Source organism: Cryptotermes secundus, unplaced genomic scaffold, assembly GCF_002891405.2.
Source record: "Cryptotermes secundus unplaced genomic scaffold, Csec_1.0 scaffold24, whole genome shotgun sequence".
In the NCBI taxonomy this organism is placed as follows: Eukaryota; Metazoa; Arthropoda; class Insecta; order Blattodea; family Kalotermitidae; genus Cryptotermes; species Cryptotermes secundus.
Window position 1 is genome coordinate 330,601 of NW_019718270.1, and position 19,039 is coordinate 349,639.

Below are 19,039 nucleotides of genomic sequence, written 5' to 3' on the forward strand. Positions count from 1 at the left end.
TGGCAGCTTGCATGCACACCATTTTGTTCACGTCCATCAAATTGCATGGTACCCACTGTGCATTCACCTTGTGATATTGCAGGTGATATTTCACGATATCTTCTACACTACCAACACTGATGGACAGCATTGCTCCAAGTTCCTTGATAGTAATGTGCCTATTCTCACAAATCAGGGCAACTGCACGATCAATGTTTGGCTCGGTGACAGATGTTCGCGGCCAACGATCATGCGGTTCATTCTCCATGGGCTCTCTGCCCTCTCTCAAGCACTTAAACCACTCAAACACACGGGTCCACAAGAGACACTCTGTGGTGAATTTCAGCGGACGGGACGTTTCCTCCGAGTAATTTGATCACAATGTGATGTTCCACGCTCTGTGGTACCTTCTGTTCGCTCATCACTCAATCAACTCCCAGATAGGACTGAACAGGTTCTAACCCAAAAAGGAGGGAGGGTGGAGGTTGTGACTTCACGCTCTCAAGGTTGCAAAGCTGCTGCGCAGTGCGGCTTGTTTACACACAAATCAATCCCAGTCATATTTGAACCACCTTATATCTCCATGGAGCTGGGCCCTTCTAGAGATGCCACCAGTGATCCGGCTACTCAAGAATTTCCCAACATTTTACAGAGCCCAAAGGTTCATTACAATGCTTACAAGAATCCTATACTGGTCTCTATCCTGAGCCAGATAAATCCAGTCAATACCACCCCATCCTATCTCCCTTAAGATCCATTTTAATATTGTCTGCCCACCTATATCTTGGTCTTCCTAGTGGACTCTTTCCTTCTGGCTTTCCCACCAATATCCTACATGTATTACTCTTCTCCATTCATGCTACATGCCCTGCCCATCTCATTCTCCTTGACTTCATCATTCTAATAATACTTAGAGAAGAGTACAAGTTATGAAGTTCCTCATTACAAAAGTTTTCTACAACCTCTCATCATTTCATCTCTCTTTGGTCCAAATATTCTCCACAACACCCTGAGTCTATGCTCCTCCCTTAATGTCAGAGAATAAGTTTCACACCCATACAGAACAAGAGGCAAAATTATAGTTCTGTATATTCTAATTTTTACATTTTCACACAGCAGCCGAGAACACAAAAGTTTCTGAACTGAATGGTACCAAGCATTACCTGAATTCAATCTCCTTTAAATTTCCTACTGAATAAAATTTTGATTTATTACTGTCCTTCCCAAATATTTCAACTGTGCCAAATTTTAAAATTATCTATTAGCTATCTTTACGTTACGATTTTGCCCTTCATTCTGTGAAGAGACAACATATATTGAGTTTTCTACCTTTTGGCCAACCTCTTTACCAGTATCAATTAGAGTTTCTGTGTTTTTCTTCATGGTATTTATGTTACCACCCACTAGACTCAAATCACCAGCACAGACTAGCAGTTGATGTCCCATTTAATTTCATTCCCACATTGTTTTACTGGACTTGTGAGAATCGTCAAACGGATCACCATTCTCATCCTTCACTAAGTTATTTTTAGGTTGGTAGTCCACCTTAAATTAATTTATTCCTCTATACTGGTCTCTATCATGTGTCTGTTCTTACTGCTCATCACAAGCTCATTAACCATCTTTCAGATATTCCTTCTTTCATTCCTGAAACGTCTGCTGGCTTCACATTGTTCCGATTATCCCCATTCCTTTCACTTTGATGCTGTAACCACTGCAATTTGGCCTGTTTCCTTTGATCTTCACTGAAACATGGCTTATGCTTCTTCAATCCATAATACTCTGGACTCTCCTTGGCTGAATTTTTCATATTCTCTTTAAAAGTTTCCCAAGCTCTATTAATATCCACCTCAGCATTAATGTTTTCCCAAACAACAAACCTATTTAGGATTTCAACCTGACACTGCTTTTTACCCTCTACTGTGTTTGTAACTACTCTTAAATGCAACACTTACTTTTGTCTTTCATGTATCTTACTGCAACATGTTTTCACCTCACTCGGCCAACACCAGGTTTATAAACTTTTGATAAAATTATTGCAGTGGCATCCTAGTATGCTGTGTGTAAATGTGCTCTTTAAAATTAGAAGTTCATAAAATTGCTGATTCAGCTGTCCTGCATCTGGTTGTCAGGTATGGGTGTTTTTAGTTGTAGTAGTGCGTGAATATCAACTCCCTGCTTAGCTCGTCTGTCAGCTGGCCTACTCTGTTCTATTTTACTCAAGTACCTACCCTTTCTATTTATAATACCACCTCTCTACTAATATTTATCTCTTACTAACATTTTTGAATGAAACCTTTTACTTACAGTGTATTCCTAATCACAGTAAACTACTTGAGAACTAAACAAGCACTAATAAAAATATACATTAATAACAGCAACTTAATACAACTATAAACAGGCATAGCTGTCCCTGTCCTTAATTAATTAAGCACTATGCCATAAGACATGCAGGGTAGAGGAGGTATGGTGCCACATATTATTAACCTTGGTGCTAGATGAAGTTTCATGCCACGACCATTTTACCTCCAGAGAAAAGATCCCCCATACAGACTGAATGACCGAGTGAGCTTAACAGCAAGCCTTAATGTTATGAACCAAATCTGATTTCTTGGTTAACACATTGTTATATTGACAGAGTTATGCCAGCTCTCTTCTAACACAAATAATTATAACAGAAAGAAAGATAACCAGTTTCCAATGGGTGCAACAAAGGAATGAACACTGCAAGACAAGAGGAGAGTGGATGTTTTGGATTTAGCCATTTTGTTATCACATTAATACCTGTGAGTGTATTGTAGCAGGTTGCAATGAGATTTGCATCACTAGGTGAAGCTGCAAGAGTCCACACCTCCCCTGCACCATGTTGAAACACCTGCTTTAAAAGTCCACCTGTCTCCTCATTCAGTTCCACGACATGAACTTGATTGTGACTTAGTTTCAGTGACTGGGTGCCAACCATGAATCGGACAGCATCTGATTCTGCCAGCTGCGAAGCTAATGCCCTTGCCTGAACAGTTATATTAACACAGCCTTTAGTGAATTGATGGATTATCAAACTACATTTGGTCAAGTGCACTGATTCTGTAATATCAAAAAACTGCAACAGTAGTTTGAAGAAACTCATAGATGTCTTGCAAATACTTACAGCTCTCTACGGAAAAAAAGAATGCATGCTTAGCATTACTAGTCCAGGCTTGAGAAACTTACGAAAGGTGAACATCTGAACTGCACCAAGAGACTCAGACAACATACTGAAGGCTTGAAACATTTTAAAGTACACTGATATACAGCGGGGAAAATTAATGGAATGAAACTTATAAAAACACATACTTCAAATTAGCAGGCTTTCACTAACATAATAATCGTCACAATTTGAATTATATTTACTTACCTAAACCATATAATTAGTTTAAAGTTATATTACAAATCTGCATTAATTGTAAATTTACATGAAACAGTTATTTCCTTAACAGGTGCTTTTTCAGTCACTATCGGTCACAATCTAGTTTCAAGGAGTGCCTGAATATGATACCAAACATATGCCTAAGAACTTCATCAAGATTTCACACTTCCATTCATTAATTTTCTTTCTCCTCATTTTATTTCCACAGCCATTTACTTATAACCAGTGCAAAATACTGTTTGTGAATCTAACCCTAAGATTAGGGGTCTGTCTCCACCCTTTCTTCCTCCTCTTTCACCCTGCTTCCTTGCCCCACAAGTATAAAGCACCAAATCTCCATCTGTACTTCACTTACAATGGAATTTTTGTATTCTACCTTCAAAGAATGTTTGTTATGAGACTTCAGTGTGTGTGTAATGGCAAGGTGTGAATTTGACTGTGGTTTTCCCATGACCCATGTGTGTTGTCCTGACAACTTGAGCTACCTGTGAGAGGCCTGATTATATAATTCATTGGACAAAGGACGAATGATGTGCAGTCATCATGAATTTGTACTATGTGTCATGTTATATATCCAGCCTTATGGGGGAGATGACTGGATCCATGAAGTGAAAATAAATGTAAATGTAAAACTTAAAAACTAGGAACTATCTGCAATCTACAAACTTTACAAATCAGAACTACATTAAAATAAATTTAAGACTTCAACAAATCTCAGACATAAACATGACTATTATTGTGGATATTGTTCATCATCTTCAATTGTTTCAAACATGTTTCAGAAACTAGTTCCATTTCTGTCATCAGACATAATGGAGGAAATATCTGTAGGCACTTGGTCCATTAGAAGGGGCCAGTCTTGATTAATGGTAAAGCCTAGTTTTGGAAACTGAATAGTCTGTCACCCATAAAAATAATTTTTAACAGCAAGTCATAATTTGTTTCCAAATGGCATAAATAATTAATAATACAAAGCTAATTCAAATACTGTTTCAACAATTCTCACAGTTTCTTGTTAGACATTTTACAATTTTTGGATCATTATTTTGCTATGGTGGTCACAAAACATTATTTTGCAAAAAGACCATATGGTAAACTCTAATTAACCTGTGTCTTACAGGTCTATTTTCTTTCTGACAGTTTATCTCTGACACTGACAAAGGCTGCTACAAATTTTATAACAGAACATCCTGTAATACCAATCTCCCCATTTATTACATGTGATGCCCTCTAACATTAATTCAATGCACTGGAATACTATATATATCAAAACTATGTGCAATATTACATTACACCCTGTCCTGTACTCTCCTTGACACACTAACATATAATGATATACAGCATAATTAAAAATGAATGGAATCAAAGTTATAAATATTCATCTTCACTGCAAAAGCTCGATATAAAATTTATCTCAATTCACTGAGATGAAATATATATGCATGAGCAAATGATGGGGGTGTACTTGTGAAGAAAATTGGTGGAAAATTCTGCACTCTACAACATTAAAAAAACTAAATTCATCTGACTGTGCATACAGTTCAAATAAATCAAAAGAGAAGGTACAGGCTCAAGTATGAACCAGTGTATCACAAACATTATGCTGGATTGATAAAAAGCTGTCAACGAAGCACTTCCTGTTCCTTAATGATTTTCTAACATTTCTACATTACTTAGCAAAATGATATTGTTATCAGTCAATGAAGTAATGCAGGACCAACTGATAGCACCAAAGTATTGGGCTATGACCAAGATCATGATTTACATTGTTTGGAGAGTTAGGTGTTTACTTAAATTCTAACAACATATTAGTCAAAGAGCAATTTGGATTTAGGAAAGACCTAACAACAGAAAAAGCAACCTATGAACTAACTAACGATATTTTAAGTGCTCTCAATGACAGATTAATTGTGGGAGGGATTTTCTGTGATCTAGCAAAAGCTTTCGATTGTGTTAATCATGATATCTTACTATCGAAATTAAATTTCTATGGAATAACTGGCAAAGCTAATGAATGGATCAAATCATACCTCAAAAATAGGTATCAAAGAGTTGAAATAAATAATAAAAACTCCAGTCATAATGCATTTTCAAACTGGGGAATTATAAAGCACGGTGTTCCACAAGGATCAATTTTAGGTCCCTTACTTTTTCTTCTCTACATAAATGATCTATCTAAAACCATCAACAATAAATCTAAACCAATTCTNTATATCAAAAAGGAGTCTACTTTACTGGCATAAAAGTGTTCAACAATCTGCCACAAAGTATTAAAAACTTGGGCAATGATACTAAAAAGTTTAAATCAGAGTTAAAGAATTATCTACATGCTCATTCCTTCTACTCTTTAGATGAATACTTCAATGTAAATAGAGAATGATGTAAAATTAAGTTATATTAATTTTTAAGCTAAAATTGCCTGTACTTATGTATGTAACATTTTGACTTGTTCTGTATCCAAAGGTACTAACCTGCTTAGGATTTATAGAATGTAAATAAATTCAATTCAATTCAAAACCATGTCATCTTACAAAGTTACATATATATTAACGCACATAAGCTGTGGGATAGTGAAGAAGTGAGATCTGTCTGACATTGGCAGACCATCCTTGTAAATGAAGTAATGCCGACTTGAGCAGTTGGGGATTGGATACAAACTTACAGTCACTGCATTACCAACACTCTCTTTGTGTAGCATGGTGAAGTTATATTCTCCAGTTTCATTTTAACATACATTCATCTGCATATAGTCACAAAAAAGAAGGTAGGGTTCTCCCTGAGATTATCCATTAAGCATTATTCCATGAAGACATATGGGGTAATGGAGGTGTAGATCTACCATTCTTGACCTCAGCATTATATAACGGGTCATGGTTAGCTTCACGCCCTATCCACTTTACTCCCAGGGAAAGAGCCCCATTGGACAGGAGGTTGGGTGGGCCCCCACAGCCAATGTTGATGATATGAAAAGAAAAATCTTACCCCTCCCGAAATCGAACCCAGGCCGTCCTGCCCGAAACCCGTTTCTGTACCGACTGAATTATCCCGACTCCTTAATGCTTACCAGGCCGTGACTGCTAAGCATTCAGCAGTCAGGACACTTAAAAACCACGCTCTGCTAACCACTAGGGTGTAGAGATATAAAATAAAGCAAATGAATAGAAACGAAAACGAAAATAATATAAAATAATTTTCTTGGTAGATCTACAGCCACTGCTTCGATGTGCTGCCCTGACTTTCAACATAACCTTTCATATTAATTATACTGAACGTCACAAGTAGCAATCATTTGTAATTTTATTAATTTCAACACATACAATATTTACTTCAACTGATTAATATACTAGCCTGGAACTCTAATCCATAAATGACTGGCGTATCATCTTCCATTTTCATTCGACAATTCCTTTGCACATGCAAGCAACACACACCACTCTGGGTCTTTGATGTTTGCTACATATGTGCTTCTTATACACTTGTAACTTATTTTCTGCAATGCCATATTCCTACATTAACGATAATCAGTATCCAAAATACCGCCATTACATGTACATGAAAGTATGGCCTGACATGTGTGTATTACAATGTGTATTCAATTAATACATTATTACAAGCACACCGAGCACGTCAACACAAACTGTAACCTGTAACCAGTGGCAACACCATTCATCGCTGTGTTTAATTACACTTCGGTGCTTCAATATTCCTTCGTGGTGGACACGCAGGCTGAAACAATTGAACTGTTTACTAATCTGCGGCCTCTGTTCTAAGTTCCTACATATTTTCTTTTATTGCTAGTGGGGTGGGACTACGTTCCTTGTACTGCGGCCACTTCTGACCTATTGTACCAGCCCCAGATGATAGGTGAGGGTGATCAGGGTGATAGTGGAGAAATTGGTGGAATGAAGATTGGCAGGGGAAACCGAAGTACTCGGAGAAAACCTGTCCCAGCGCCACTTTGTCCACCACAAATCCAACTTGACTAGACCCGGGAACGAACCCGGACCACCGCGGTGATAAATTCGTAATCAGTTGCCTCTATGTCCTACGTTCCTAAAAAATCCGTGCTCTCAGATTTATATTACATGATGAAGCGAGAGCGGTACTGTGGGTTGTGGATCGAAACAAAAAGGTAGAGGGTATAATTCACAACATTCAGAATTCTTTACTGTAAGCAGTCAATGAGCTCCCAGTTGGATCACCATTTGCAACGTACAGCATCAAAGCGTGTGCAAGGAAGCGGCCCAATAGTGTAAAATGATTCACCGTCCAATGTGATTGATTAATAAAAGTTAAATGAAAACAAAACTCCGTGGTCTTGGTCCGCAAGTGAACTATTCAGACCGAGTGACCGCCGCTTGTTGGCGAAGTTAGACCGGGCGCATACCAAGGAAACTACCAACCGCGATTTCCGAGAAGTGTTATCAACCCGAGTTGAACACATGTAAGTAAATGGCGCAGCGCAAATTGAGGAAACGGCAACGCAACTAGTGGAGAGACTGAGAAACTCAATTTTCTGGCAACGGAGCATGCCAGTCTTCATACGATCCAGTTCGATTGAATTGCCGCTTGGATTTATAGAAATCAGCTATACTGTAAGCCAGTCTTCATACGATCGAGTTCGATTGAGTTGCCGCTTGGATTCCAAGAAATCAGCTGTTCTGTAAGCGCTGCAAGAGTCTGGCGTATATGAGAAGCGCCGTCCTGGGTCCTGACCGTCCTGACTATGCCAGGCGGGACAAAATAGATTTGGATAGACTTGAAAGGATTCTGACGATGGTGTATACACTACTTCTTTTGGTTTATTTTGGACTTCACCCATCGTCTGGTATGTGAAAGACAAAAAACCACGACGTTTCGGAGACTGGATCTGTCTCCGTCTTCAGGTGGATAGGGAAGGATAAACCTACTCAGTTGGGCCCCTTAGAAAGAGCTAGTCTCAATCACTGGATTGTGATATATATATATATAGAACCACAACTTATAATAGGGTCTAAATACAGAATATGTCTGCTAGAATAATGCAAGAAACTACTGTAATAGGACCCGTGCTTTGTGATACAAGTCAGCAGTTGGGTTAGTCCTCATCCTTTAGGCTGGGCGTACACCAAGGAAACTGGCAACTGAAACGCAACCGCGATTTCCGAGAAGTGTTATCAACCGGAGTTGCACACATGCGAGTAAATGGGGCAGAGCAAATTGAGGAAACGGAAACACAACTTGCGGGGAGACTGAGAGACTCAATTTCCAGGCAATTGCGCATGCCAGTTGAGCTGTCGCGTGGATTCTGTAGCGCGCAGCAGTGATTCGTTTGTTTTTTAAGATGGGACGAAAAATTGATGATCCAGCGAAAGGCTTTGTGTGGACAAAGGAGTGTGATTAACATGGGAATAAGATTGTATAATAACTTGCCCTCTCAAATAAGAAGTATTCAAGAGTTCAAGGTTTTTAAGCGTCAATTAAAGGATTACTTGTTGTGCAAAGCTTTTTATTCCCTTCAAGAATATTTTTACAAGAATTAGCATAATAATAGAACAAAGATACTTAGGTAATTTATTTTAGCTATTGCATGTAATTTATAGTTTAGCTTTTGTTGCCTTATTATACTCATCCACTGTTTTATCATATTTAAAGGATTTATTATGTTATTTTTTCTATGGTTTTTTATATTATTAGTCATTTGATGTGATGTTTAATCTCATATATTTTTTTAAAAAACTGACTTGTCCAATTGTACATAATGTAACAGTTATGGATGTTCAATCAATCAATCAGACTTAATTGAACAAGAACTTCTCACCGTAGAGGAATATTATTGTTGAAAATAAAGATTTAGATTTTTGCATTTTATTGCTGCTGTTCCATAAAAGGAACGTTGTTTAAATCGTCTGTGCAATTGTCTACAGAGCAGATAATTAGGGATATGATTAGATAATTGTGACTGAGGAGTGTGAAACTTATGAAAACGATGTACTTGTTGCGAAGTTATTGACTGAAGTAAGGAATAAGAGAGTTTTAGTAGCAACAAGTACAAATAGATTGTTTTAAACCAAAGATTGAGATTTGTAATTGGTTATTGTTTTATTATATAATTCAGTAATTTGATTTTACTGTTTGTTGTAGATTTATTTTAATTACAGATATTGTATACATAGCTGACGTTTATTTTATGATGGTTTGTTGGGTGGCTCAGGAGGAATGTGCCAGACTTCACGAGGGTGTTCTTTATGTTAAAGTATGCCGATAGAACCCAAAACCCCTATGTCCAAAGTTAAACGGTTACGGAGATAATGGCCAGAGAAGTGTGAAACTTTGACAGGTGTTACACACTTGTTGATTACCAAATACATATTAAAACTGCCAGGGATATGTGGTTTCTGTAATGTTAATAATGTACATAACATCAAACTAACTTGTGAGTGACTTGAAGCCATTAAATTGAACTACAAAAAAAAACTCGCACGCCATGTCATAGTTGTCATTAGGGTTCCAAGCACTATACATGACACACGAATTGCAAGGACTGATGTAACATGGCTGACTGCGCATTCTGGTATGCGAGTGTATGTGGCTAGTGTGAGCCGTTCTCACCACACTCTAGGACCGCTCTAGGACAAATATCGATAAGACTTGTCAGCTGACAGATACAATGCGTGGACCCACCAGAAAACCACACTTTTCTCGGGCAATTATCTCCGTAACCGTTCAACTTTGGATATAGGTGTTTTGGGTTATATCGGCATACTTTAACATAAGGAACACCCTCCCGAAGTCTGGCACATTCTGTATATACAGGGTATTTCATGACTTTAGGGCATAACTGCAGGAGGTGATTTCCTAGGTCTTTGTGATCAAAAAAGTTCATATAAACATGTGTCCGATTTTGGACGGTTACTGAGTTATGACTGTTTTAAACTCAGAATAGAAGGTAACGATTAATGACAATAAACGGAACAAAATAATAAACTAGCATAATACGTGACACATTGAAAGTATGAATGTAAAGTTAACTTCGTGAAATTACCTTTAATTTGAATTGATTGGTGCTCAAAGCTGATTTTCGAAAATGTCACTGCCGGCCACAATACACGCTGCCGCTCGGTTGTCAACCGCGCCGGACATACCAACCCTCCCCGCCTTAGGTAGCTCTCAAGTGTCGAGATAACGAGAATGCTCTGTCTCGCTCTGTCTTTAGCTGGCTAAAAATAGTGACCTGCCAGCCGACAGAAGCGGTTCATATGAGGGCGTGTACGGGAATGAAAAAACGGTCATAACTCCGTAACCGTCCAAATTCGGACACATGTTTATATGAACTTTTTTGATCACAAACACCTAGGAAATCACCTCCTGCAGTTATGCCCTAAAGTCGTGAAACGCTCTGTATATAGGAAGGTAAGTCAATAAGTAAGTTACAAATGGATATAGAACTTAAATAATGAGTACTGATTTGAAAAAGGCTTTTGTTTCTCAACATAATCTCCCTGTACGTTGAGGCACTTATTCCATCGCTTCACAAGCCCCTGAAAACCAGCAGCATAAAATTGATATGAAGGACAGGTTCTATGAAGAACTAGAACGTGTATTTGATAAATTCCTGAAGTACCATGTGAAAATTTTGTTGGGAGATTTCGATGCAAAGCAGGTAGGGAAGACATTTTCAAACCAATGATTGGGAATTAGAGTTTCTGCCCAAGAGAGTCTATGCTATTATGAACTGAAGAAGCATAAGCCATGGTTCGATGAAGGATGCTCAAAATTATTAGACCAAAGAAAACAAGCAAAACTGCAGTGGTTACAGGATCCAAGAAAAATAAATGGGGATAATCTGAAAAATATAAGACGTGAAACCAGTAGGCATTTCAGGAATAAAAAGAGGGAATATCTGAAAGACAAAATTGTTGAGCTTGCAATGAACAGTAAGAACAAAAACATTAAGAGACCTGTATAGAGGAATAAATGACTTTGAGAGGGGTTAATAACCTAGAAGTAACTTAGTGAAGGATGAAAATGGTGATCTGCTTGCAGATTCCCACATTCTGAATAGGTGGAAGAACTACTTCTCTCAGTTATTGAATGTACATAGGGTCAGTGATGTTAGGCAGATAGAAATTCATACAGCTGAGCTGTTAGTACCTGGTCCTAGCCCTTTTCAGGTTGAAATTGCTATTGCAGAATTGAAAAGGTATAAATCACCAGGTAGTGATCACATTCTGGCAGAACTTATTCAAGCAGGAGGCTAAATATTATGCTCTAAGATCCACAAGCTAATTAATTCAACCCGGAATAATGAAAAAATGTGTCTATTATTGTACCAGTTCTCAAGAAGGGTGATAAAATAGACTGTAGAAATTATGAAGTCCATACATAGATGAAATTATTGGGGATCATCAGTATGGGTTTTGACATAACAGATCAACTACTGATAAGATCTTTTGCATTTGTCAGATAAATGGAGAAAATGGGAATAGAATAAGAGTACATCAGCTATTCATAGACTTCAGGAAAGCCTATGATTCAGTTAGGAGAGAAGTATTGTACAATATTCTCATAGAATTAGGGATACCTATGAAACTAATCAGGCTGATTAAAATGTGTTTAAACCAAACATATTGTAAAGTCTGTATAGGTAAATATTTTTCTGATAATTTCCCTATTCTGAATGATCTAAAATAAGGAAATGCTTTATCACCACTCCTTTTCAAGTTTGCTTTAGTACAGGCATGTCAAACTCAACTTGTACACAGGGCCACCTCAGCCCTATAAATAACAGTCTAGGGCCGCACTTTGAAATAGGAATATACATTAGAGTTTGATACAAAGAAATTTAATTCTATTTATTATTTAGGAATAATTTCAATATAATTACCTAAAGTCACATAGCTTACAGTTTTAAAAAGCAAGAGAATGCAATTTTTGACAAGTATCAAACAACTTTTCAATATGTAAAAAGAGAGATTACACAAGAAATTATGTTAGAAATAGCAAAACATTGAATTTCCTGCAGCCTGCTAATTTATGTCTGCCTGAGACTTCTTGTCTTCTGGTCTGTTGGAAAATTGTCTTTACAAAAAATATTTCTACTAAAATTTTAATATTGATTTTAATATCAGTTAATTCTAAAAGTTGAGGGGCCGCATGTTTGACACGGCTGCTTTAGAATATACCATTAGGAAGGTCCAGGAAAACCCGGTGGGACTGAAATTGAATGGGACACACCAGCTGTTGGTCTATAATCTACTGGGTGATAATATAGATACCATAAAGCGAAGCATAACAACTTTATTTGAGGAAATACATGTAAACACAGGGAAAACTAAGTATATGTTGCTGTCTCGTCACCAAAATGTAGAGCAAAATCCCGACATAAAGATAGATAACATGTTTTGAAAATGTGGCACAGTTCAAATATTTGGGAATGACAATAACAAACGAAAACATGATTCAGGAGGAAATTAAAGAGTTTGAACTCAGGTAATGCTTGCTACCATTCAGTCCACAACCTTTTGTCTTCTCGTCTACTGTCCAAAAACATAAACATTAGAATATACAAAACTATAATTTTGCCTATGGTTCTGCTGACACAGCTGTAGGAAAATTTGTATCTCGTCTTCAAATTTCAACAATATCCACTAATAGGGAAAAACTTTCAATGCCCATTCTGTAAAATGATTTGCACAGTTCTGTATCCTGATTAAATTATTTTGAAACAATATAAACACATGAATTTAAATTGTAGAGAAAGAATGGGTGCACCCAATGTTTTCTTTTCTCCTGTATTCTCATCTTATGCCGTCTGAACCACCACCATATCATTACAGGAACAATATTATTATGACATTGCAGAAGAGAAGTGCACGAAATTGACAGGCAAACACACCCACTTGAGATGTTGTGAGCAACTAATTGAACGTAAGTTTCCTCAGTGTGCACCTGCTAATTTGGAAACCAGTTGCCATCTTGAAATCGGTGATTTTTCTCGGAAATCACGGTTTCGTTGGGGTTGCCAGTTTCCTTGGTGTGAGCCCGGCCTTACAATCATGAACTGAATTCACTTGATATATCTTCATTGGTTGCATCCTGTTGTGTGTTATATATATATATATATATACAGGGTGTCCCAGGAGGCATGTGCCAANGTTTGATGTTACGTACATTATTAACATTACAGAATCCACATATTCCTGCCAGTTTTAATATGTATTTTGTAATCAACAAGTGTGTAACCCCGGTCAAAGTTTGACACTTCTCGGGCCATTATCTCCGTAACCGTTCAACTTTGGACATAGGTGTTTTGGGTTATATCGGCATACTTTAACATAAGGAACACCCTCCCGAAGTTTGGCACATTCCTCCTGGGACACCCTGTATATACAGGAATTATGTCACCGTCAACACAAGAAATATTCAGTTTTATTTTTGATCGCAATAAAGATCGGTCACATAAGACCATCAGGCAGTTGTATGTACAGTCATTGAAATACCGACATGGATCCTTATCGGTTCAACATGTCGTGTTATGTACTGACATAAAACTCTTGCTCAAGTTGATGTTATAATAAAGAAGCAAATACATAAATAAGATAAAAGACAAATATAAGGGTATATCGTATATCAAATTATAATGTGCTGAAATGCTATAAAAATATTAAAAGTATATTATATATTACAAAATATATTAAAAATGTGAAAGGTTTTTCGATGATAGGTTAAGAATTGTATGCCAACTTAATTATCTCAAGTTTCACTGCTATAGTGTAGAAAATTGGGCATGTATGTTGTTTGTAGGTCTTATTGTTGAAGCTTTCTATGTAGTAAGCCCGGTTGTGAAACCCAATGGCAACCATCATGATTGTAACAATTTTCTTTTTCAATGTAAATACCTTTTTACTGTCAGATGAATTACCCCAGAAAATTATTCCATACTTCATTAAAGAGTTAATATAAGCAAAATAGATTGATTTGAGTGTCAGTATTACTAATATGTAACATGAATCTAACTGCATAACATGTTCTACTTAACTTAGGAATCAACTGATTGATATGGTTTTTCCAGTTTAAATGATTTATCAATTTGCAAGTCAAGGAATTTTGTGTTTAGTCCCTCTTCTATATATTTATCATTATATCCTGTGTTTAATGGATACTGTGGCGAGTTTTTGTTATAAATTTTATTACATTTGTTTTTTCTAGGTTCAGGGACAGCTTGTTTGCAGAAAGCAATTTACTCATTTGTGAAAGAACCTAGCTTGATAATATGCAGAAATTATCTAAATTTTTACCAGAAATTACTACACTAGTGTCATCTGCAAATATTATAGGTATTGATGAAGTCCTTAGTGTAGCAGGGAGGTCATTTATATAAATTATGAAAAGCAAAGGCCCCAAAATTGACCCCTGTGGAACTCCATATTTTATTATTCCCCAGTTTTAGTAGGTACTCTGGATTGAATTTGATGATTTTATTTCAATCTTTTGTTTTCTATCTGTTAGGTAGTATCCGAACCAACTTAACATTGTTCCTTGAATGCCAAAAGAAAAATGAAATTTAGTTAATAAAATTTCATGATCTACACAGTCACATCTTGCATCTTAATCCTCGAGGCAAGGACAAGCTGACGCAACTCATTGCAGAGAGCATTAAAGGCAGACACATTCCAGTTGTCATGGGTGTTCAGAATCATTTTTTAGGATAAAGAGTGCAAGTAAAGTTTATCAAGTAAAAGAAATTGCAAAAGAAACTAATCTTTCAGACAATAATGTTAGTGAACCAACAGAAATCGGAAAAAGTAATTGCAGTCTACTAAATTCAGTGAATAATAAAGTACTAAGAATATTCCATCAGAATATAAGAGGATTGAGAAACAAAACAAATGAACTAATAAGCTCCATGAATTCAAATCTTCCACACATACTGTGCCTTACTGAACATCACATGAAACAGCTGGAATTAGAACATCTTCACTTAGAAAATTATAATTTAGGTGCTAGATACTGTAGGAAAACACTGGAGAAAGGAGGAGTGAGTATTTTTGTACATGAAAACCTAAAATTTACTAAAATAAATTTAGAAGATTATTGCAAAGACCAGGATCTGGAAGCATGTGCTCTAAAGTTAGACTCTCCTTTTTCTAATATTTGTATACTGACTTTATATAGAGCCCCATCTGGAAACTTCAATCACTTTATAAATAGATTAGAAACCATCCTAAATGTACTGCATAGTTCAAAAGTTGAATTTATAATTTGTGGTGATATAAATATAAACTATCTCATCGACAGTAATAGGAAACTAAATTTAGACTCTTTGTTATCATCTTACAATCTCTCCAGTACTGTTAACTTTCCCACAAGAGTTCAAAATAATTCTAGTTCAGCGATAGATAATATATTCATTGATAACTCAAAATTAAGAGACTATACTGTAGGACCCTTTATAAATGGCTTATCCGATCATGATGCTCAACTCATAGAAATAAATAATATTGACCTTCAGCCCAGTAATCAACAATATCAAACAGTAAGGAAAATCAACAAGCATACGATGGCAGATTTTGTCACAAAATTAAGTAATGAATCATGGGACAATGTATTTGACAGCAATAATATTGATTCTAAATTTAATTGCTTTCTGAACACATACTTGAGGATCTTTTATTCAAGCTTTCCCTTAAAAATAGTCAAAAATGAAAATAAAAACAAATCCACCTGGATAACAATTGGAATAAAAACTTCATGTAAACACAAAAGACAACTATATTTGGCCAGTAGGGACAGTAATGATCCAAGACTAAAAAGTCACTACAAAATGTACTGTAAAATTTTGTCAAAAGTCATTAAAGAAGCCAAACAGAATAACTATAACAGCCAAATTCTAAAATCAAACAATAAAATTAAAACCACCTGGGATATTGTGAAAGTTGAATCAGGAAAGAAATCTGTTAATGAAGACGTACAAAGTTTGAATATTGAAGGGAAGTCCACTAACAATCCACAAGCTATCGCAAGTGCATTTAATGAATATTTCCTTTCATTAGCTGAGAAAACATATTCCAATAACAACAATACTAATAATAATAATAATAATAATAATAATAATAATAATAATAATAATAATCCAATATACTATCTGTCTCGTGCCTTTAACAATTCATTTCCAAATATCAATCTCAAATTCTCAACAAGGAAGGAAATTGAAAACATTATTAAATCCCTTAAGCCCAAAAATTCACATGGATATGATGAAATCTCTACCAAATTACTTAAAGCAAGCTCTGTTTACATCAGTTCACCCTTGAATCATCTATGTAATAAATCTTTATCATCAGGTACTTTTCCTCAACGCTTAAAATACGCTATAATGAAACCACTTTTTAAAAAAGGAGAGAGAAAATGCATCTCTAATTACAGACCAATATCCATATTGACTTCATTCTCAAAAGTCTTTGAAAAAGTTATGTATAATAGACTACTTGAACACTTAAATTCTAACAACATATTAGTCAAAGAGCAATTTGGATTTAGGAAAGACCTAACAACAGAAAAAGCAACCTATGAACTAACTAACGATATTTTAAGTGCTCTCAATGACAGATTAATTGTGGGAGGGATTTTCTGTGATCTAGCAAAAGCTTTCGATTGTGTTAATCATGATATCTTACTATCGAAATTAAATTTCTATGGAATAACTGGCAAAGCTAATGAATGGATCAAATCATACCTCAAAAACAGGTATCAAAGAGTTGAAATAAATAATAAAAACTCCAGTCATAATGCATTTTCAAACTGGGGAATTATAAAGCACGGTGTTCCACAAGGATCAATTTTAGGTCCCTTACTTTTTCTTCTCTACATAAATGATCTATCTAAAACCATCAACAATAAATCTAAACCAATTCTATATGCAGATGACACTAGTATAATATTTAAGAACTCTAAATTTGAAAACTTTAAAAATGACATAAATATTGTATTTGAAGCCTTAAACAGATGGTTCGAAGCCAATTTACTCTCATTAAATTTTGATAAAACCCATTACATATCATTCACAACTAAAAACAACCACCAAATTGATCTGGACATCAGTTATGCCAACAAATTAATCTGTAAAGTACTTGATACAAAATTCCTTGGAATACATGTAGACAGTACACTGTCTTGGAAAATACATATTGAACAAATTATACCTAAATTAAATGCAGCTTGCTATGCGATGAGATCAATTAAGCCTTTTATGTCACAGGAAACATTGAAGATGGTTTACCATGCCTACTTTCATTCTATTATGAACTATGGATTAATATTTTGGGGGAACTCTTCACATAGTGTAATAATTTTTAAAATACAAAAGAATATAATTAGAATCATTACAGGATGTAGAAGTAGAGATTCATGTAGAGAATTATTTAAGAAATTAAAAATTCTACCTCTTCAATCGCAATACATATTATCGCTTCTCTTATTTGTTGTTTACAACAAAGATAAATTCAAATTAAATTCTGATGTCTATAACATGAATACTAGACAAAAATATAACTTCCACCTACCCTCATCAACTTTATCAGTATATCAAAAAGGAGTCTACTTTACTGGCATAAAAGTGTTCAACAATCTGCCACAAAGTATTAAAAACTTGGGCAATGATACTAAAAAGTTTAAATCAGAGTTAAAGAATTATCTACATGCTCATTCCTTCTACTCTTTAGATGAATACTTCAATGTAAATAGAGAATGATGTAAAATTAAGTTATATTAATTTTTAAGCTAAAATTGCCTGTACTTATATGTATGTAACCTTTTGACTTGTTCTGTATCCAAAGGTACTAACCTGCTTAGGATTTATAGAATGTAAATAAATTCAATTCAATTCAATTCACAGAATATTCCACCAACATGCATTTTTTGATTAACAGATTTCAACAACTGTCTGTTAACTTAAAGGCTGCATTTTCAATGGAAATTCCTTTCCTAAAGCCAAACTGTTCTGGGACTAGTATATTGTTACTCTGAAAATAATGGCTTAACCTATTGTATATAACTTTTTCAAGTACTTTTAGAGAAAGTAGTAGTTTGACCTTTTTTTATATAGTGGTCTTACTATTGAAATCTTAAGATGATCAAGAAAGATTCTTGTGGATAGTGAGTGATTACAGATGTCAGTTAATGGCCTACTGATTAGAGATGCACAAACTTTTAAAGTTTTACTTGTTATTCCATCATAAGCTGAAGAGTTTTTAGTTTTGAGGGAATATATTATACTTTTTATACCAGGGAATTTTCTAGGAAATGCCTCTGTTAAAAATGAAATGACATTATCTCTCACTTCCTGATGCAATTTTAGATTTTCTGTAATTGTTAGAAGAAAAGTACTGAAGACATCTGCAATTTCTCCAGGGTCAACTTTTTCATCATTTATAAGGAGAGATTGTATCTGTTCTTCAGATGAGATTTTCCTGTTTCATGTTTTATTATATTCCAGGTTGTTTTTATTTGATTATTCAATGTTGCTATAAGCCTACAGTAATGCTGCCTTTTAGCCTCTTTTATAATTCTACTCAGGATTTTGCAATACCTTATGTAGTAAGCTCTCATGTAGGGATTATTACTGCTCCTGCTGTCTACATACAGACGCCTTTTATGTTTACAAGATACTTTTAT

General features: G+C 35.5%; 1 protein-coding gene across 1 annotated transcript in view; it reads right to left on the reverse strand.

Annotated features, from left to right (window-relative positions):
- LOC111866972 (EARP-interacting protein homolog) overlaps positions 1 to 7,227 on the reverse strand; it is a 25,535-nt gene extending 18,308 nt beyond the window's left edge. Inside the window, exons 1-2 of the mRNA XM_023856411.2 lie at positions 6,734 to 7,227; positions 2,764 to 2,989 (exon numbers count right to left, since the gene is read on the reverse strand). Of these exons, the coding sequence (XP_023712179.1) occupies positions 2,764 to 2,989; positions 6,734 to 6,781 (274 nt within the window). The 5' untranslated portion in view covers positions 6,782 to 7,227. The remainder of the gene's footprint in view (positions 1 to 2,763; positions 2,990 to 6,733) is intronic.
- Positions 7,228 to 19,039: the final 11,812 nt, after the last annotated feature.